We start from the raw sequence: 19,832 nt of genomic DNA, 5'->3' as shown, positions 1-19,832 counted from the left end.
ACGTTACCTAGGTCACTTTTCAAATAAAAACCTTATGCGAGCTTTAATTTTAAATTGTTGAGAGAACGCAAGTCATTCAATAGATCCAAACCATTTTCATGTGGGTTATTGAAATTTAAAAGTTCAGTTCGGTACATCGTATACACTTTTCTTCCTCTTATTTTATATATTTAATGGAAATCAAAGTATATGATGTCTTGAATTTTCGTTCCAGCAAGCGGAAGGTGAAGACGAACTAAAGAAAAGACAGTTGATGGAGTTGGCCATCATCAACGGAACGTATAGGGACTCCAGCACGAAGGCGGCTTCTGCGTCAGGTAGATATTTTTATACTTACGTTTTCAGTTTTCAACGAAAATTAACTAAAAAATTTGGCAAATTGTGTTACTAACTCACGTTGATATTTAATAGCTGATTAAGATTTTGTAATAATTATGACACTGTGATAACGTTTCCTTTTTCTTGAATTGACGCAGACCTTTGCGCCCTTGCAGCGTGCGATGAGGAGTGGCGGCGCGTCGCCGCCGCCGCGGTAGACGCCCAGCGTCTGCTGTCGCCGGCCATTCCCGGCCTTGGTACGCCGCTAAGGGGCCCCGCCACCCCTTTAGGCGCGCCCCTCATACTTTCGCCCAGGATGTCGGTTCCCACTACGGCGGCGTCCATATTGAACGGGTCTGCGCCCCCGGGGTAAGTCGATTCGAACCCGAGAACGGTAAGCCGGAGAGGATGGTCATCAAAAGTCTGTCGAGTGGATCACGTGACGTCACGGATCAATTTATCCCCCTGGTTTTACCGTTCTCCCATTCAGACGTGTTCCGGCTGCCGGTTTTTTCAATTTCGCCCTTCGGGCCGTCGTTGCAGGTCACTACTGTCGCCGGGGGACCCGCATGGCCTCCTCTACGCCCCCTACGCGGACTACACGAACTACGCCGCGCTGGCGGCTACGCCCCTCCTCACGGAATACGCGACGGCGGACCATTCTGGTGGGTTGTTTGCGCGCTGAACCACGCCTCGTCCCCTTCGACTCTCGGAACATACCACTATTATTATTGAGGGGCCGAGAAAGCAAAAACAAAAATATATATATATAGGAAAGACGCTAAACCGCGACCTCTCTGACAAAAAAAAAATGGGTCGCAGCCAGCAGCAGGCATCGGCTGACGATTTTTTAGCTTAGTAGTTTGTTGTAGGTTTAGGGGTTACTTTTTTTTCTAAGGCGCCCTTGACGGTCTTCGTTGACGGTGGCATCTAAATCCTTGTAAGAAAATATCAGGCTCGAGTCTGGGCGGGGCCGAATTTAGAGCCCGCCTCCCCCGCGGAGGCGGAGCCTTAACGGGTAGGCGTTTTTACGCGCCAGGCCATTGGTCGGGGATTAACCGTTCGGCTGATGGTTACTAACAAACGACCTCTTGTCCAAAGAAGCCCTAACAAAAGCCTATATGAAAAATATAATTAATAATCTCTTGGTAGTTGGAATTTCTTGTGAACGACTTTGCTCTTCTTTGGCCGTGATGGTTGAAACAAGTGGGCGGGGCTCGCGACGCAGTCCTGCCTATCACGAGTGGGGATTTGTTTTTTCGCGCATTGTTTTGGTTGTTTTCCCGTTCAAGTGTACTGACATTTTCTTATAGGCGTTTACGTGCGAAAGTGGCAAATTTTACTGCCCTAACGATGGGAGATGGCGCACGAAATTAACGGGAAGCGGAGCGGACCTACAGTGGCGCCGAATTAGTCACACATTATTATTTTTTATTTACAACAATTTTTTTATTATTATACTTCTGTGATAATTTTTGACCGGTCAGGTTTGCGTTTTGTACACACCCGCTCGCGCGCACGCGCGCGCACTTTTTCAAGAAGATATTTTTTATTATTATTATTATTATTTAAATACTTTTATTTTTATTATTTTTTTTTGTTTTACGCAAGTCATATTTTTATCGTATTTTTAATACTTACGGCAGTTAGCCAAACGTATAGGATTTTTTCTATTTATACAGGTAGGTTTTTACTTTAGGGACTATTATACAGTGCGTTAAAAACGCACACTCGCTCTGGTCATTTTTCGTGTAAGTCGTATTGCGTAATTGTGAGCTTCACGTGACGACCGCACGCCTTCGGATGTTTCGGTCCTTCGAGTCAGATTTGGCGACGCACAGAGGTCCAAAACATCAAAATAATGGCCAAATATATATATAAAAGAAAACTAGAACTGATATCATATATTTAGCGACAGAATTACGAACAAAAAATGATATTCAACCGATTCATCTTACTTAATTTTACTTGATTTGTTATTTCTAGAATATGTTTCAACAAAGCAATATAGCCTTATATATCTTGAGGTAATTAAATAATTGTTACATTCTGTGTCTGTCAGTAACTTTTCCATCTAGGTAGCCATGTCACTTTCTCATACATATTGTCTTTGCAATTCATTTCTTTTTGCATTCATTATTAAAGTTAACTTATATTCCACAGAAATCCGCTCAATGTTATGCTGTACCGGGTGATCATTTATATTAATGTGTCCCCCCCCAACCCCCGCCTTTTAACTTTTATATTTTACGTTTGTCATCTGGTGAAATTTGAAATTCTTGAATATTACTGCGAGCGCATATATCTCAAAAACTATTGGATTTGGGTACGGGACATATCATACAAGAAATTTTAGAATATTTTATTTAGCGTATAATATACAGACCGTTCCAATAAACATATATAACTTTCATCTCTGGGTGAGTTCTGCAACACCCTGTATATATGAAAGCATTTCTTGAAAATTGCTTATTATTTTTTGAACAACTTTTATATTTAAAATTTTTTGCCCGTAGGGAGCAGAAGGGGGGGGCATTACAAATGATCACTTCTAATGATCAATTCTTAAAAGCTTATTTGTTACTAAAAACCAACTCAAAACAGATGAAAACAGATTGAGTGGAATCATGAAAGTTTGCTATTTAAAGCCGTACGTTTACGTAATATTTCATATTATAGCTCTTTGAATGATACTATTTATCAAAATACTTACATTGGAAGTTCTCATTCATACTTTCCTGGATTGTTGGAACAAATAGCCTAAAAGTAATATAGGTCTACAAAATTAAACTTATTGACATATGTCTTTATTTTGAAAACTGATTTTATATCATTTTGGTGGGAGATTTCAAAAATTTCATGCATTTATTTGTATCACGTAAGGTTTTGCAAATATTAAAGGGAAAAAAACGATATTTCTAAATTAATTTAGTTCTTAGAGTTCCCAAAAAACATCAATTATTTCTTTAAATTTTAACATTAAAAACAAGAATACTTTCTTTTATCTTGGCATCAGGTAGGGCTGAAAATTTCTCCCACAAATATTTGAAACAGTGTCTAGGGCTTTAACAAACTGCTTCATCGCACCAAGTTTGATATGAAGAGGAGGCAGTAAAACTTTTTTGGGGTTAACTAAACAACCTCCTAGTACATTTTTGCTACTCGGTGCAATGCTTGTTCAAGAGGACCATTCTATTTCATTCTATATAATGAAAGTTATTTGGATGGTTCACACAATGACTTTTCCACATTTATACGTTCTAGAACAGTAGAAATACGCAACAACAAAGACAATATTATCCAGTGTTGCCAAATCAGATTTAATTTCATAAAAATAAATTCATTTATAGGTATGTATATTAATAAAATAATATTTTTAAGATATAGAACGCTGTAAAAATAATGATAGAGAAAAAATATTTCGTTTTTTGGAAAAGGGGCCCTCAAAAATATACAAATAAGCAAACAGCTTTCAAACATCAAAATCACCTGTGAGTTTGGATGCAGCGCCATAGAGTAATATTATTTGACATACCGTTCAACTCTCCAAGGCCATCAAAAGTTATAAGGCTGCCGTACCGACGCGCGTCACGTGAAGATCCGAAGTCGGTCGAAAATTCTTTCGTTTTTTTTTTCGGAATTTTGCCGTTCACTTAAAACTAGGCCCGTAATTGTCGCGATGTTTCGAGTCTTGAAAAATTTCGCGGGATTCTTGTAAATAGTTGTTAGTTTAAACATCACGAGTCGCTCGCGTCTCCCTCTCTCGGCTAGAGCGAACGCGATTCGGTAGACTTAATTTTTTTTTGTATTTTTCGTGCATTTATCCTTAAACAATATTTATTTATTATTTGCCGAGTGAAGCTATTCAGTGGCGTGGCCGCGCGGATGCGCGCGCCTCGTTTTGTACATAAGTAAAATCCGAGAAAAATGTTACTGTAATAGTTTTAAAACGTCGCCTCTCTTTCTCCTTTTTTTTTGTTTACCCCGAGTAGCTACGAGGTAGTATTAGATGCGGGGACGCATTTTGTCCGGCGACGGAAATTTCCAATCATTTCGCGTTGGGATATGAGTTAGGTATCGAGATCTTTATTCTTCTTTCTTGTAATAATTAGTAGGAAAAAAATTCACAGCTTGTTTACAACCGAATTCCTTGAAGAACAAAGTTAATAGAAAAATATCCACCATAGTTCAAGCTTAAGGTTGATCAAAATGGTCGCCAACATGGCCTTTATTTTTTTAGAAATAACGAATAATGAAATACTTGCACACTAGCTGGCCAAAGAATAGATTTGGCTTGGTTTGTTCAGAAGCAACTGTTGCACGGAGAGATTTTGCCTCCCCGCATCCACTACGCGAGCAGCCATCTAGTGCCATTTTAGGTTTAAAAGCGCGTTGGAAATTTCCGCGCAGACGTCCCCCAACCCGCCACTTTCGGCGATTGTTGTTTGGTTTCATTACGTCACTATATGTGTGTATGTACAGGTGCGTCGGCGGTTGCCAAGCAACGCAGGCATCTGGGGCAGATAAGAGAGCACCCCTATCAGAGGGCGGGCGCGCTCTCTTAACCGATTTTTTTCTAAAGACAAACTGTCACGAAAGGTTAGTTGATCATTTGTTTTTGTTGTTTTTTTTTGCGCGTCTCGTTGCAGGTCACGCGCGCCGCTGAGCGCTGACGGGCTCTCAAGAGACGCGTGCGCTTTGCTTTTTGTCGCTCGGTATCAAGTGTCAAAATGACGGATCCTTACATTTAACAATTTTTTTTCCTGATGCATTCAGTGGAGGGAAAAAGACAACGTAGCCCCTCGATAATGGGTCCGAACTAGATTATACCTGTTTTGACAAAAGCATGGCGCGCGTGCAACCCGTCTTTACGTATTTGCCCCTCAAGTTCGAATGCGAACGAAAGAAGGCGCCACATTTTATTTGTTACCGACATTTAAAGTTTCTGTAGTACGTACGGCAAAGTAGTTGTTTACGTCTTAATGGTTAGCATAAGAACCTCCGACTGCTAGGCTTGACCTTGTTCCTTTATACTTCGTTATACCAAAGTATTATTCTTTAAATTCTGATCACTTATCAACTCTAGTTCCGGCAGTTGTGGGACTGCTTCCCACGATTTTTCAAATCCTCCATAGAGAGCCGCACCTGAGTTTGTGGCTAAAACTCTCCCGGCATTTGGTCTCTGCCACAAGATTAACTTTGGAAATCTCAGTCAACATTTTTTCTATATGTATGTAATATAATGAGCTTAAAGCACAATCTATGCAACGTTCTGGTCGCCAAGTTAGACTGTCGTCAGCAGATGATATTAAACCCTTGCTAATCCATTTACCCTCTTTTCTAATTGAATTAGTGATTTTACATTTTCAGTGTAACCTATTGGATACCAACACAATATTTTTGCAGTGCACCTCATAGAGGATTAAACAAAGTATTAATACAACTCTTGAATTGATCGAAGTTTACAAGATCAAAAATCTGAAGCTTCCGAACTTAAATACAATCTGTCTAAAAATTGTCTACAATTGGATATATGTTTTCATTTAACTGACCTTTATTTCAGTCAAATAGAATGTGTCCATCATTTTACAGCTCACAATGCGTGTGTAATCTGAATGCTGAAAATGCCTATTATTTGCTTTCACTCCTCCTTACCTGTCATTATTTGTGACCTTCAAAGCCCTCCGCTGACCCACCTCGCCTTGAAAGGTTTCGTGAAGCTTTTGGGTTTGTCAGTGGAACCTTTTTTGGAATCGTTAGGCGGTTTTGCGAACCAAACTAGTCCTAGCAGTCTACCCCGCGTACCTCACCCACACCGCCACAGTGGCGCCTAGTCTCGAAAACGGATAATTAATTCATTATTCACTTAGAGTATGTTTTGTACATATAATACGCACTCGTCGACGCCTTCTTTCTTCGTCTACGTTTTTCTACTCTTTCGACATTCTCACTGTTGGCGATTACGCGAGAATCACTACTTAATCTCTATTTATACTTGTAAGTAGTTTTATATACGTTTATATTATTATCACGTAGAGCATATATATATATATTCTATATTTTTTGTATATGTTGTTGACTTGCGCCAATGTGGAACAAAATATATTTATATGAAAATCTCAATCGGCTCCGTTTTTATTTATCATTCCCCGAAGGCACGCCGCTCTATGATAGAACGATTTTACATTAACCGACGATTTTGGTAATCAACTATTAACGCAATTAACACATTTTAATTATTATTAATTCCACATGGCCAAGTAACTCTTTTATTCTGACAGGGAGTGAAAGTAGTAAAATAACCGAGTGACTGTGACGGGGTAGTTTTTGGTGCACTTTCTTCCGTTATCTTTCGGCACGCATTTATTAACCGCCATTTCCGGCGATCGTTAATTGGGTAATAGTCGATACCGTCGAAAAAAGTGCATTCCTATTTTTACGCTTTCCTTAACCAAACGTCATCGCGTTTTTGCACACACATTTCACATTTTTAAAAAAATCTCTAATTCGACTACCACTTGGTTATTTTTACTGCTCTCACGCCTCAATATTGTGTACGTACTCTTCGCGCTTTGCCGGCGACGTTACCTAACCTAAAAAGTGGGCGAAACGTCACCGGCAGGGGCGGCACGACGATAAAAATTACTAACAGTCTGTTTTTTCTTTCTTTTCTTGTTAACCCTGTGGGCCAGCTTGCGGAGTGCTAACCAAATCGTCACACATCCATGCCAACTCCTAAGTACCAACTAACGAAACAATTCGGGAGGCGGCGCCCCTCCACAACCCACCCCTCGCCCGCCGGCTATAGAAAAGAATGGGTAGCGGTACGTCTAACAAATTACATCACTAACATTTTTTTAAAATTATTTTGGAACATTAATTCTACCGTTTATTTTATGTTTTTATTTTATTTTTTCAATTTATCGACGAACGGCCCCCGCCGGAACGGTACGCCATTGGTACCGTGGAGTATGGCGCGGCTCCTTCGTCGTAATGGCTGGTTTACACATTGCCGTACTTTTGACTAACAGCGACATAACCGTATCAGTAGTAGTGCATGTCTCTTTCTCATGCCATATTTTTATTATTATTATCATCGTAACCCAATGTTTAGATTAGAACGCAGTTTGAACGAAGCAATGTGTGAACGAGGCATCCGCACTTGAAAATCGAAGTAGGCGTGCGCGTTGCGCACTAAACACGTTCGTGGCGTTCAATTGTCAATTATTATTGTTGTTGGATTAATCGGTATTTCCAAAATTGTGCCTTGCTGGTCGATAGTTTATCACGACTCGTTTGGTGCGCAACCGCGACACACATAGTATAGACTTATATAGTGTTACTAATATCTTTTTATACTTGTATGTCTGTCTTCAGTGAAGTACAAAAACTTTTAGTGCCAATTTTTCAAAAGTTATATAAGCTGAACGTTCCGGAAAAATTTATCGATTCAAGGGTCAGATTCTCGAATATTCTCTCGCGATTTCCGCGTAAGTACTTACGGTAATGAATTTTTCCGGAAGGGCCTGTAGATTAGAGGCAATTTATATAGAGAAGCAATAATTTGTAGACAAGGTAAGTAAGACTTAAGTTAGGAATTTTGATGACGCGTCGACGCGAACAAAGCTACGATTCTGATTATGTGAACCTGAACGCAATATAAATTTGATATTTTCAATATTTCGCAACGTTATCGTTGAATGGCAATAACAATCTCCGTCCTGAAGTAAAAAATAGTATATCAAAAAATACTCAGAGCGATGAGAGTGGTAATCAGGTGCAATACGCTGGCTCGATAACATTTGATTTTGTTTTTAATTGCGTGGAGCCAAACGTGCAATCTCAAGAGTTTTTTATCATTATTATTATTATTATATAAAGAATGATCTAATGTTTGTTTTAGAAGATGGGCTGGGAAACTTTAAAGGGAGAGTCGTTGAAATTCAAATGCCTTGGTCCTATAAAGTTAATAGAGTGTTATAGGTATATTCAATGTTGTACTTAGATATGATTATTTAAAAAAAGGCATATATTGTGTATCGATGTTATTATCCATATCTAAATAAGAATATAATTCGTGTTTGTTTGAGCAGTTTAAGTCGAGACAAGGCATTAAGGAACAGGTGGGGCGACCGTGAAAATTGCCGGGCGCTTATCAAACACTCTCGGCAATTTTGGCGTCAATCCTCCATTATATTATTTATGTTGATTTCAGTGTTAGTTATTATTTTTAAAGTGTCATATAAAATTAGGACTGCAGATAACTTTGATGTTTTCAACTGGACGCACAGGGACCAGGTTTACCGACACACTTGTCCCGAGCAATGTGCACAAGTCGCAAGAAAATTTCATTAAATTATTTAACGTTTTATATTGGTTTTTTATTACACCAGCGGATTGTAATCAATCTACACCCCCCCCCCCCCCCCAAAATGCGGCATTGAAATTATCGCGTCATTTGTCGCTGGTTGGTTTTGTCGCAGATACCGTGAAAATAACACATCTCTCATTTAAAAGTGCCTGTATAGACATACATAGTAGCTACATGGGTCTGTACACAAGATTTTAGTATTAAAGTGCCTGTAAACCCACGTATATAGTGGCTGCATGGGCTTGTACACGAGGTTTAAATATTCTTCTTTCACTTCTAGTGGCCAAGACTACATAAGGTCATTCGGCTAGCTTTCAACAATGAAAAACATTCAAAATTGTTAAACGATGCCTTCATAAAGGAAGTGTTTGGACCATTCCATCATCCTTCAGGTTAGTTAACATACACTTAATACGTTTTGCAAAAAACAGCCACCCCCGGCTGCCTTTAACCGGCGTGAACCGAAAAAAACAGTTGGGCCGACAATGATTACAGATTTAAAACCTTCACAAAACACTTTGTGCGACGATTACAAAAGATTCTGCCGGGAGCGAGCGCAGGTTACACCGCCACGTGCAATGTTCGCGATAGAATAGGTTTTAGTATTATCGTTGTGTATTGTTAAATGTCTTTTAAAAAAATAATTTATTAATGAAAAATGTACAATGAAACGTGAAGATCGTGTTCCTAACCTAAAATCACTCGTCGTCGGACAACTCGCTGTTCTCTTCTTCCTCATCGGTCAGCTCGCCTCTGACTGAGGTTTCATACTCTAAAATTTCGTCGTCCGACAAATGCGAGTTACCTTCAACAAAGGAAGCGAAACGTTTTACGTCTTTTATTTTCAAAGCGGTCTTCCACTGGTTACATTCGGGACTGGAACAGTACTGTCGCAATTCCGTAAGCGCTTTGGCCGTTTCTCTCGCCCCCTGCTCGTAATACTGGTCGTTGGTGAGCAATTTGATTTTCGGCGGGAACCTTCGTTTCCTACAAGAGGCACAGGCATTATAAATTATTATTTCCATAGCTTGGCAGAGGGGATGGGTCGTACCAATACTTTTTTGGCGCCGAAACCCACTTTTTGGGCGTGATGGTCGCCAGTAGTAAAATGACAATCTGGGCCATAGCGGCTTCCTGGAAATGGCTGCTAAGAAATATGGCTACGAGGCCTGACAACTGCAGGCTCCACTTTATCAAGTTCACGGTTCGTTTGTTTTCTACGGGACCCCAGCGGTAGCACACTACAAGGTTTTAATTAAATTCAAAGGAAGTGTGTACTAATGCAAATAAATACAACTTACAGATGAAACTTACAGATCCCGTAACTAAAATGTACCACAGAACGTACATTTTGTAGGTGGTCATTACAACTTTTAAATTATCCCAGAGAATTTGCAAAAAATATATCACAATGGTCCATCCACACCCAATGACCCCGTACATCAAAGGTTTCTAAAATATATAAAATATAGTTATCGTTGCTATGGAATAGGTAATAGTATATTATGCAATGGGTTTAATAAATGTACTTTGAGGCCTGAGATTCGTTTTGGAAAATGGGAGCAGTGTTTCGTACAATACTTTGTCCATGACCTTTAGTTTGCAAATCAGTAAAAATACCATCATAATGGAGAAACCTCGAAGGCAAAATGTCCAAAGTGACGAAACTGATATAAAATAAAACAGGGCGTAGAAAAATAATATTTTTAACACCTACCCGGGGGAACAACTTGCTAATGAAGTATATCAGAAGCAAAAATGAAGCGCAAATACCAAATGTGATACCGCAGACATAATGAAACAGTGTGTTTTTGCTTAAATTGTTCGCAGCAAGAAATAACAGCACACCGAAAACCATACTTAACACCTTCCACAAGTCTATTCCTAAAATTCACCTTAAATCATCTACAAACCAAACAAAATATGCTTACTTATCACTTTCAAGTGGACGGAATATGACTCTTTACTCTCAATACCGATACAGCTGGTGTTAAAAGGATTCAATTTGATAGCTTTGGACTTTGAGGACCAGAGTCCAGCGACAGACCAGCTATATCTTTTATCCAGCCATTCATTTTCCACTTCCTCCGGAGAGTTACCATCATATTGATTATAATCATCCGACGAATGTTTTATAAATAGCTAGAACAATCTCGGTAAGAAAAGCGACAAGCTCTTTCGAATACATACAACTACGCTTTGCCAAATATGAACTATGTACTTTGGTTTTCCCTGGTAGCAAAAAATATGCAGGTCTTTGGTCTTGTATATCGGCTCGTACCTGTACACCTCGTCTTGTTCTAAGAAATGCACTACAAACAAATACCAAAATAACCCCTTTCGTTTAACCTCAAACATTAAAGAAATTTACATTTGTTACTATCTTTCCTAAAAGCACACGAAGTCGATTTTGTTAAAAGAAAAACTGTTATAAGCACAATCCAATTAGCTATCCTCATTTTGTGGTCTACGTTAAATGAAACGATCAGCAAAATTTAAACTTTCCAGCAGTCCGCCATATCACAGAAAATGAAAAGGTTGGATTGATTTTACGTCTAATGACCAATAATACAATAGGACATTCGGCCAACTTAAGAAAAGTGAAAGTAATAATTCAAAACAAACACAACACAAAAAAATGTTGGGCTCGACTGCTAGGATCATTCGCCCATTGCCGACTTCCGTCGAGGATTTTCGCTTCTGGTCAATGACCACCACGTACAAAGAAGAAGAATAACCAATAATTTGCTCAGCTAGCAAAAAACGATTCTGACCGATACCAAAAAAATCGGCTTTCCACCGCGGACCATCCGGGCCCATCCGGCCTCCATACCGGCGTGAACAGGGAAAAACGACGGGGCCGACGACGATTGTCACTTTAAAACATGCACTGAACACTAAAAACACTAAGTCCACACAGTGGAAACCGATATCAAACTTTTGAGGACGAATACAAGGGATTCTGTCGGGAGCGAACGGAGGTTAAACCGCCGCGTGCAATGCTCCACCACAGAATCCCAGTGAAACTAATACTAAAATCATGAAGAATGCCTTCTTAAAAGAAGGGTCTGGACCAATCCATCATTCTCCATGTAGATTAACAGTTACAAAAAGGTCACTCGGCCAGCTTACGACTAGTGTAACATATACAAAAACCTGAAGAAGGGTCTCCACCAACCCATCATCCTCCAGGTTGATTAACATATACAAAAACGGAAACAATTTCTAAATAAATTTTCATAAAATGACGACCGATTTTTCAAACAGCTCCCGCGATAATCTTATACGGGATATCCGGCCTGGTTACCAGCGTGAGTACAAGACATCCGGAAAACATATACATCATGGAATAATACATCACAAATCCGTGTACATTCGCGTAAAACGAACACTATTTCTCGAAATCATAGGCACTGCGCCTCTATCACTTCAGGTAACAAATGTACAAAACAAAATTATCTTTAAACGACACCAATTTCAACCGATTTTTACAATTTTTTTGGAACCGGGCAGGAGCAACGTCCCCCAGGTGCAATGGTTCCATCCTGGATTCAATGAAAAGGTTACGTCAATCTTAACGTAATTCTTCTTTGAATTTTAATTCAAAGAATTCAAAATTTAATGCAACCCATGTAATTTAGTAACTTATAATTAAGGAAAATAGTTTTGTTCAACACACCTAACAACATATTTTGTAAAAACAAAGCTCTGAACACCGCCGTCCTGCCGAGTGCTCAGGATGTCGCGTTTCTAAATTCTGAGTCACAATGAAAATTGGAGAACCGCCAATACAATTTAATAGATTTTCCTAACTCCGCAAGCGCTGTTAAAAACTAATGTAAGCAGTATAGTCGAAAGCTAATTTCTTTTCTTCCCTAATTTAGATTATTATTGTAAGCTAGTATACATGGAAAGACTAATTTTCAGTGCACATCTACATTTATTAATACATAGTATTTTACATTAGTAGAACAAGGCATTTAATAAATGCTCAAATAATCTATCCTTCTTCCAACTGCATCTCCTCCCAGCTATGACCCATATAATAGAGGAAAAATGTCACAATCCAAAACAATATGACCAGCATTATGATGCAACATGTCCCCAAGTATCACCTATAGTCTGTTTTATCGTGCATCTCCTTTTCACCCCTGTATATCTTGTAACTAACCAAAAAGTCGCGACAAAGTTTGTACAGGGTGTAGTAGTTGAAAAACAGCATTAGCGCTAGACTTACTATTTTGTACCAATGTGTGATTCGAACCAGCAAGAATAACTGGTAAAAAATCAACACAACATGGCAGAATAGCAAGAGGCTTAGCAGTTTTGCTGGTATTAAAAACATGTTCTGTAAAAAAATGGTACATTTAATTCCTACAATGACCGTTAATGAATACTCTTACATAAAACTTTGCCATTCCCTTATCGCCAGGTCGGCTGCTATTGCAGTGACCTTTCGCCCTCCAGATGACTTTGTCATGCTTAACTAACACACCAGAAGGCCAAATACAATCCTCCCTCCAGTCATTAGTAACTATAACCAAAGTTCGGTCAGTTTCCAGTTTCTCCCATCTTCCTAAGTGTAAAGCCGACCTGTGCAAAATGTCACAGTACCGTAGCGGCAATAAATGGGTTGTGGCAAAGATAAAACTGGCAAAAAATATGAAAAACGCATGTTGTGTGACCCAGAAGATATCGTATTGCAATTGTGGCTGAAATGAGCAAGTTCAATTGCATTTTATTGTACCCTGTTGTTGAAGGTACCTGGGCGAAACAACATGGAATAAATCCCCCATAATAAGCGTTTACTACAGCGCTAAACAGTATCTGTCTCAGTCGATCATTAAAATTATTCCTTAAATTTTCTGCTTCTTTTCTTATCTCGATGGCGTTAGAACTACATGCGTGTAAGGGGGGCTTACCGTCGCTACACCAAGTCATCCCTTCGAAGATGGGGCGAATTTTGCACCCGAACAATATCAAGTACACTAGGATACTGCTCAAAGTGACTTTATAAATGAAAATTCATTCCTTGTACTTACGGATAACAGAGGTAGAGTATGCTGACTTTAGTTTGGTTTTCGACGATGAAACAAGCGCATATTCCCAGTTTGGCACAGAAAAATGCGAACAAAGCGTACCTGAAGTAGACATAGTTCAATTCATCACCAGTCCTGACGGTGACAGGTGGATCTAATATTTGCGATATAAAGCAGCCCAATGAATAAATCAATCTTCGGGAAAATACGATTAAAATAAACGTCAGCAAATGACCGTCGATTAAGTAAAAGTTCTAAAAAAAAACAGTAGGTCTGCCAAGTATGGATTATTATTTAAGCTGCCTCACCATTGTACTGCTAGAATAAGAATGGGGCAGCCACCAGACTGATCGGTACAAGTGCAAGTATTGCAAACCAGCTGAGCACATGGCGAAAAAATACATTAACACTTCGAAAGAAAACTCACCGTCTACCGGTGTGTTGGGAAAGGGGAAATGTTTAGGTAAAGAGGGTGCTTCGATGCTCGTGCATGTTGAGGCATTAGCTACGTGTGGCGCTCGTTGGCTCCCGCAGTTGTCCCCTCGCCCCCTGGACAGCTTTCTCGAATTGATTGGCATTTTTCGAAATAATTATTTTAAAATTTCATGCACATCCAAGCCAGATTTAACCTCACTTCTGTCAGCTGTTGCCTTCTTCTCTTTAACGATTTTCGAACCATTAACCAGATGTTCAGTGCTTTTACTGTGATTTGAAGACTAATTCAATTCAATTCAATGATGCGTTTCACAGATAGCTGTTGGGCACGACTACCAGGATCATTCGCCCATTGCCGACTTCCGTTGAGGATTCTCGGATCTTCTCCAGGAAGGAGACAGAATTTTGAAGTTCTAAATGTCGAGGATTTTCGTATCTTCTCTGGCGAAGAAGACTGATTTTTGAAGTTCCAAATGTTGAGGATTGTCAGATCTTCTCCAGCGAAGGAGACTAAACTTTAAAGTTCCAAATGTCGAGGATTTTCGGATCTTCTCCAGCGAAGGAGACTAATCTCAGAAGTTCTAAATGTCGAGTTTTCGGATCTTCTCCAGCGAAGGAGTTCTTCTTTTGAAATTCTAAATAATATACATGATGATTAAAACCAACCCATAGACCATGAGCTAGCAAATCCAAAAGCGGTTATAAGCAGATACCACATGCATCAAGGAATCTAACCACAAGTCGTGCAACAGAATCCATACATCCAGGGTGAAAAAGTGCAGAAAAGGCACTAATAGGAGCGGGTAAGCTGGCATCAATGAGGGACTCATACAGAATTTGGGAGTTATTCCGATGCAGAGCACAATCAAACAAAATATGTTCAATATCTCCCACCCCTCCACAAGCACACAGGTTAGATATTTTGACGTTTATCTTGTAAAGATGTGCTGGGGAACTACAATGATTACTCCTCATTCTGCACACTGTTGTAATCTCCTTTCTAGACAGCTGCAGTTTGTGGAACCATGGAACTGTTGGAGGTGTCTTATAATCTGCACTATAAAGTCTGCCCTTTGAACGGCCCCACTCTCTCCACTTGATGGGCCAGATGTACCACATCTTTGCTCTAATTATCGGGATAAATTCACTAAAAGGGGGCCTTAAATTCAGCGGATCTAAAAGTCTAGCTTCTGAGGCTATTCTATCCACCGTTTCATTATGTCTTATCCCCGAATGGCTTGGAATCCAGCATAACGATATTTTCCCCCCAAGTCTGCGCTTCAAAATATCAATCTTTGCTTTAATATCTAGTAGAATGTAGCTGTTGGAAGCTTCAACCGCACTGCATCCGAAGCTCTGCCGGGCACTTTTGGGATCGGAGACAATTACTTAATATTATAATCTAATATAAGATCTAGGGCGTAACTAATAGCTACCATTTCTGCAGAGCAAATACAAAACGCGCTATTCAACCCATGCCCGACCGTAACATTGAGAGACGGAATAAATACTCCAAAGCCAACTCTATCATCTGGTCCCTTAGAGGCATCGGTAAATATAAATGTCTCTTCCCGTGGGAGTAAAAAAGATTCATTAATCATGACTATATCCGATTTGAAGACTAAGTTCAAGTTCAATGATGCGTTTCACAGATAACTGTTGGGCACGACTACCAGGATCATTCGCCCATTGCCGACTTCCGTCGAGGATTCTCGGATCTTCTCCAGGAAGGAGACAGAATATTGAAGTTCTAAATGTCGAGGATTTTCGTATCTTCTCTGGCGAAGAAGACTGATTTTTGAAGTTCCAAATGTCGAGGATTGTCAGATCTTCTCCAGCGAAGGAGACTAAACTTTAAAGTTCCAAATGTCGAGGATTTTCGGATCTTCTCCAGCGAAGGAGACTAATCTCAGAAGTTCTAAATGTCGATTTTTCGGATTTTCCCCCCAAGTCTGCGCTTTAAAATATCAATCTTTGCTTTAATATCTAGTAAAATGTAGCTGTTGGAAGCTTCAACCGCACTGCATCCGAAGCTCTGCAGGGCACTTTTGGAATCGGAGACAACTACTGCCTGTTTAATATTATAATCTAATATAAGATCTAGGGCGTAACTAATAACTACCATTTCTGCAAAGCAAATACAAAACGCGCTATTCAACCCATGCCCGACCCTAACATTGAGAAACGGAATAAATACTCCAAAGCCAACTCTATCATCTGGTCCCTTAGAGGCATCGGTAATTATAAATGTCTCTTCCCATGGGAGTAAAAAAGATTCATTAATCATGACTATATCCGGACCAAAGTCACGAATAAGTCTAATAATACTATCACAATTACTTCTAATACCGCAAGTGTTCCAATGAATAATTGAGAGATTACTAATTTTAACAGAAAGATTTGACTGTCGATCTGGGAACATTCATATATTAAAACCTGCATCCTCCGGGAGGAGGCAGGGAGTCAAAAAGACTCTCAATTTCATGGTAAGCACTTTTACTGGGTATATTGGACAAGACTTTTTTCTTTAAATTTTCAAACCGATACCAAAATTCACCAGAGGAGGAAACCCCTGGAGAAGCAGTGTCCATCTCGGACTCTGACGATAAATCATTTAAATATGAGGGAGAAGATTGACTTTTGCTAGTGTGATTCAACTTCTGCCTAGTCAACGGCGGCACGAGACAATCCCTGTGGGCGTCCCTATCATACCCTGATTCTATTTGGGGGGACTTACGCTTTTTTGCTATGACAGAATAGGTTTTAGAAGCAGATCTAGGGGAAGGCTGAGAGACGGGGGCAACCGTGTTATGAATAGGAGGGAAATTTTCATTAGAGCGATTAAACTCACTTGATTTGGGGCCTCTTGGAAAGAGTTTGGCCGCTTCAAAAAAGGATAAGTTGTACCATGCCATAGCCTCATTGATTTTCTTCTGTCTGTCCATTTCCGGACATGATCTATCAGTGGCCTGATGAGAGCCTTTACAATGGATGCAAGTTGGCTTTGGAGATATTTCGCAATTACCCAGGCTGCATTTACCTTCATGATTTAAGTGGTCTGTCGGGCATGGTTTCTTCTTATAAAACTGTTCTTTCAGTTCACAATGAAATACTGGATGATCTCCAGCGCAGAAACTACATCTACCCTTGCTTTTACATTGGTTTTTCCAATGACCAAACCTGCAACAATTCATACATAAGACAACAGGACTAACATATTTTTCGATTGAACACTCATTTTTATAGATACTGATTGATTCTGGGAGAGTTTTACCATCAAATGTTATTATATAATCATTAGATGGAACTGTCTTGAAACCAAAAGTGCCAGGCAGAACACCTGGGCATTTGACCCTTTTAGTTAGTCTGCGAACATTAACAATCTTAACGCGCTTTAGCGATCTTCCGATGTTAACCTTGGCTTCTGCCTCAGAGTAAAAATCATCCTCATCAATTAAGTCACCAATGTCCCTCACCAACCCTCGGCAAGTGACTAGTCTTTGAGGTATATACTTATTATACCCACCAGCTGTCGAATATGTTTCATTAGATAAAAATTTATTTGCAGACTCAGAGGTGTTAAACTCCAAACCGATTTTATTGGCTCCTTTTCTAGAAATTTTCAATATACCTTGAACTTTCTGCGCTTGAAGTAACTTCCCAAAGTTCATAGGATGAAGAGTCCCCACCTTACTTGTAATCCCCTCCAGAATCACCATAAAAGGCCCCTGGTCGGTGATTTCATATTTTGTTTTCCGATTTACTGTCCTTCTTATGTTTGCGGAGATTTTGGCAACTTCCCGCAGGATTTCAGCGTCTTGCTCGAACTGATTCTTGATAATCTGGATCTCTGCCGATAACTTTGACAACTCTTCACCTGAGGGCACATCAAAATACTGGGGCCTGGAAATATCTTCAGCAGTTTTTTTGCAATCCGGTGGCAAAATGTTACAAATAATGGCGTTCAACGGACGATTTTGAGAATCATTGGATAAACTGTCATTTTCTTGTGCTGCACTAACCGTCGGGGGGCCCTCGCCCCCCGAAGAGTCCCCCATGGTTGAGGTTAGAGGGCCAAGAGGAGGAAACTACCAGCCACAAAAACTGATATATAACTGGATGCGTTAAATGGACTCACCAAATAACAGAAAACAATAAAAATTAGGGCCGATGCCTAAAGATTTGCACAACAATACTCAGGTAGTGTTCACTCCTTCGCTGTTGTACCGAAAAAAAAAAAACATTTGAAGACTAAATTCAATTCAATGATGAGTTTCACAGAAAACTGTTGGGCACGACTACCAGGATCATTCGCCCATTGCCGACTTCCGTCGAGGAAGTTGAAGACTCCTAGAATCATTCTGTCATAACTTATAAAGTGGGACGAAGTACAAAAAGCTAATAAAACTTGTGGGTTCTTACGATTATTCGCGAATTCATAACACTACTATAAACAAAGTTTGTTTCGAATCACCAAAAAAAAAAAAAACGAAGAATTTGACAGTTTTGTTTGTTTTGGCGATAAGGAATTAGTCACCAGCAATACATTTCCAAAGTTGTTGTTCCGCGACGGGAATATGAATCGACTGTTTGGAAAAGGAAAACCTAAAGAACCCGGCCCCAGTATAACTGATTGTATTCAAAATGTAAGGAAAATGGGGTCAAAGTAGAGCCGGTGGGCTATACGCTCTGTTTTAGGTGGACCAAAGAGCCGAAGCGGTGGAGAAAAAGATTGCTGGACTGGAGAACGACCTACGTAAATTTCGCGATCAGATGGCGAAAATGCGGGAAGGTCCGGCCAAGAACGCAGTCAAAGCGAAAGCGCTGCGCATCTTGAAACAGAAGAAACTCTTTGAGAATCAACTGGACAATTTGCGTGGTCAGTCATTCAACATGGAACAGGCAAACTTTGCTCATCAAACTCTAAAGGATACTCATACGACGGTGGTGGCTATGAGGGATGGCATGAAACAAATGAAGAAGGAGTTTAAGAAGATTAACATTGAAGATATTGATGATGTGCAGGACGAACTGGCGGACATGCTGGAACAGGCTGATGAAGTTCAGGAAGCTTTGGGGAGGACTTACAATACCCCCGAAGTAGATGACGATGAGTTAGCTGCCGAATTGGATGCATTGGGAGATGAAATTGCTTTGGATGATGATCAGAGTTACTTGGATGATGTGCTTAAAGCACCGGAAGCACCCAGCAACAAGCCGGAGGCTGACAAGTCCAAAACCAATAAAGACGGTATTCAAGTGGACGAGTTTGGCTTGCCGCAGTTGCCTAATCACTGAATAACTGGGATATGTTTTAATAAATAGTGTATATCGTATATAATTGTTAAATTTATTTTTCATTAAAAGGCGACTTTTGTTCTGTTTTTCATTATTTTTTCTTTTATTATTTCGTCCAATTCTTTGCTCAAACTGAATGTCAGATGCATGGCTTTGTGATGTCGCGGAACGCATACAACGATATACAGACCACAAACCAAGTCGTGATTACCTAGTCGTCGATAGGTGGCGACACGTTCGAATGATTGATTTCGATATTTTCTATGGCTCCATGACAGGGCATTGAACTATTTCAAATTTAAAAAAGTCCTGCATTGAATTTGCACAGAACGCATCCGTTTCGGTAAATATGTTGGAAAAAAGTTATTGAC

General features: G+C 39.8%; 4 protein-coding genes across 12 annotated transcripts in view; 2 read left to right on the top strand and 2 right to left on the bottom strand.

The window, feature by feature from the left end:
* Positions 1–7,203, top strand: part of LOC132701874 (protein held out wings) — an 87,093-nt gene extending 79,890 nt beyond the window's left edge. Inside the window, exons 5-9 of one of the 3 annotated variants that reach the window (XM_060670127.1) lie at positions 215–317; positions 495–687; positions 862–983; positions 4,801–4,917; positions 7,011–7,203. In XM_060670127.1, the coding sequence (XP_060526110.1) occupies positions 215–317; positions 495–687; positions 862–983; positions 4,801–4,883 (501 nt within the window). In that variant the 3' untranslated portion in view covers positions 4,884–4,917; positions 7,011–7,203. Of the gene's footprint in view, positions 1–214; positions 318–476; positions 688–861; positions 984–1,631; positions 6,442–7,010 lie in introns of those variants that run through there. The other 2 variants (XM_060670125.1, XM_060670128.1) reach the window with 2 other exon arrangements.
* Positions 7,204–9,288: 2,085 nt separating this feature from the next.
* LOC132702126 (nuclear envelope integral membrane protein) lies at positions 9,289–11,681 on the bottom strand. Its single transcript, XM_060670572.1, has 7 exons — positions 11,061–11,681; positions 10,880–11,001; positions 10,621–10,831; positions 10,407–10,573; positions 9,991–10,141; positions 9,741–9,930; positions 9,289–9,676 (listed from the first exon to the last, which is right to left on the bottom strand). The coding sequence occupies exons 1-7, from the start codon at positions 11,146–11,148 to the stop codon at positions 9,388–9,390; spliced, it is 1,218 nt and encodes a 405-aa protein (XP_060526555.1). The 5' UTR covers positions 11,149–11,681; the 3' UTR covers positions 9,289–9,387.
* Positions 11,682–12,619: 938 nt separating this feature from the next.
* LOC132702232 (transmembrane protein 39A-A) lies at positions 12,620–18,395 on the bottom strand. Of its 7 annotated transcripts, none has more exons than XM_060670738.1 (6): positions 17,204–18,395; positions 14,037–16,290; positions 13,732–13,982; positions 13,454–13,685; positions 13,093–13,401; positions 12,620–13,037 (listed from the first exon to the last, which is right to left on the bottom strand). In XM_060670738.1, exons 2-6 carry the CDS (start codon positions 14,304–14,306, stop codon positions 12,801–12,803), a joined length of 1,299 nt encoding a protein of 432 aa, XP_060526721.1. In that variant the 5' UTR covers positions 14,307–16,290; positions 17,204–18,395; the 3' UTR covers positions 12,620–12,800. The 7 variants fall into 7 exon arrangements, 6 of the variants coding, with proteins under 6 accessions (XP_060526721.1, XP_060526722.1, XP_060526720.1 ...); XM_060670739.1 differs by having other exon boundaries at positions 14,037–16,115; XM_060670737.1 differs by having other exon boundaries at positions 14,037–17,343; positions 17,795–18,395.
* A 255-nt stretch (positions 18,396–18,650) lies between these two features.
* Positions 18,651–19,550, top strand: LOC132702193 (charged multivesicular body protein 5). Its single transcript, XM_060670694.1, has 2 exons — positions 18,651–18,809; positions 18,862–19,550. Exons 1-2 carry the CDS (start codon positions 18,741–18,743, stop codon positions 19,459–19,461), a joined length of 669 nt encoding a protein of 222 aa, XP_060526677.1. The 5' UTR covers positions 18,651–18,740; the 3' UTR covers positions 19,462–19,550.
* The last annotated feature ends 282 nt before the right edge of the window (positions 19,551–19,832 follow it).

The sequence above is a fragment of the Cylas formicarius genome, unplaced genomic scaffold (assembly GCF_029955315.1).
Source record: "Cylas formicarius isolate icCylForm1 unplaced genomic scaffold, icCylForm1.1 PGA_scaffold_5__7_contigs__length_24384050, whole genome shotgun sequence".
In the NCBI taxonomy this organism is placed as follows: domain Eukaryota; kingdom Metazoa; phylum Arthropoda; class Insecta; order Coleoptera; family Brentidae; genus Cylas; species Cylas formicarius.
The sequence above is the reverse complement of the archived record's forward strand: the minus strand, read 5'-3'. Positions and strand labels throughout refer to the sequence as shown.

Bases quoted from the DNA above. Each gene is read 5' to 3' on its own strand.
- LOC132702126 (XM_060670572.1), bottom strand. From the start codon at position 11,148: ATGAGGATAGCTAATTGGATTGTGCTTATAACAGTTTTTCTTTTAACA. The intron at 10,832-10,879 runs GTATGTATTCGA...AGATTGTTCTAG, and splicing joins ATATTTGGCAAAGCGTAGTT to CTATTTATAAAACATTCGTC. The intron at 10,574-10,620 runs GTAAGCATATTT...GGTGAATTTTAG, and splicing joins CGTCCACTTGAAAGTGATAA to GAATAGACTTGTGGAAGGTG.
- LOC132702232 (XM_060670736.1), bottom strand. From the start codon at position 18,221: ATGGGGGACTCTTCGGGGGGCGAGGGCCCCCCGACGGTTAGTGCAGCA. The intron at 17,144-17,203 runs GTAAATGCAGCC...TCCATTGTAAAG, and splicing joins AGACCACTTAAATCATGAAG to GCTCTCATCAGGCCACTGAT.
- LOC132702193 (XM_060670694.1), top strand. From the start codon at position 18,741: ATGAATCGACTGTTTGGAAAAGGAAAACCTAAAGAACCCGGCCCCAGT. The intron at 18,810-18,861 runs GTAAGGAAAATG...GCTCTGTTTTAG, and splicing joins TAACTGATTGTATTCAAAAT to GTGGACCAAAGAGCCGAAGC.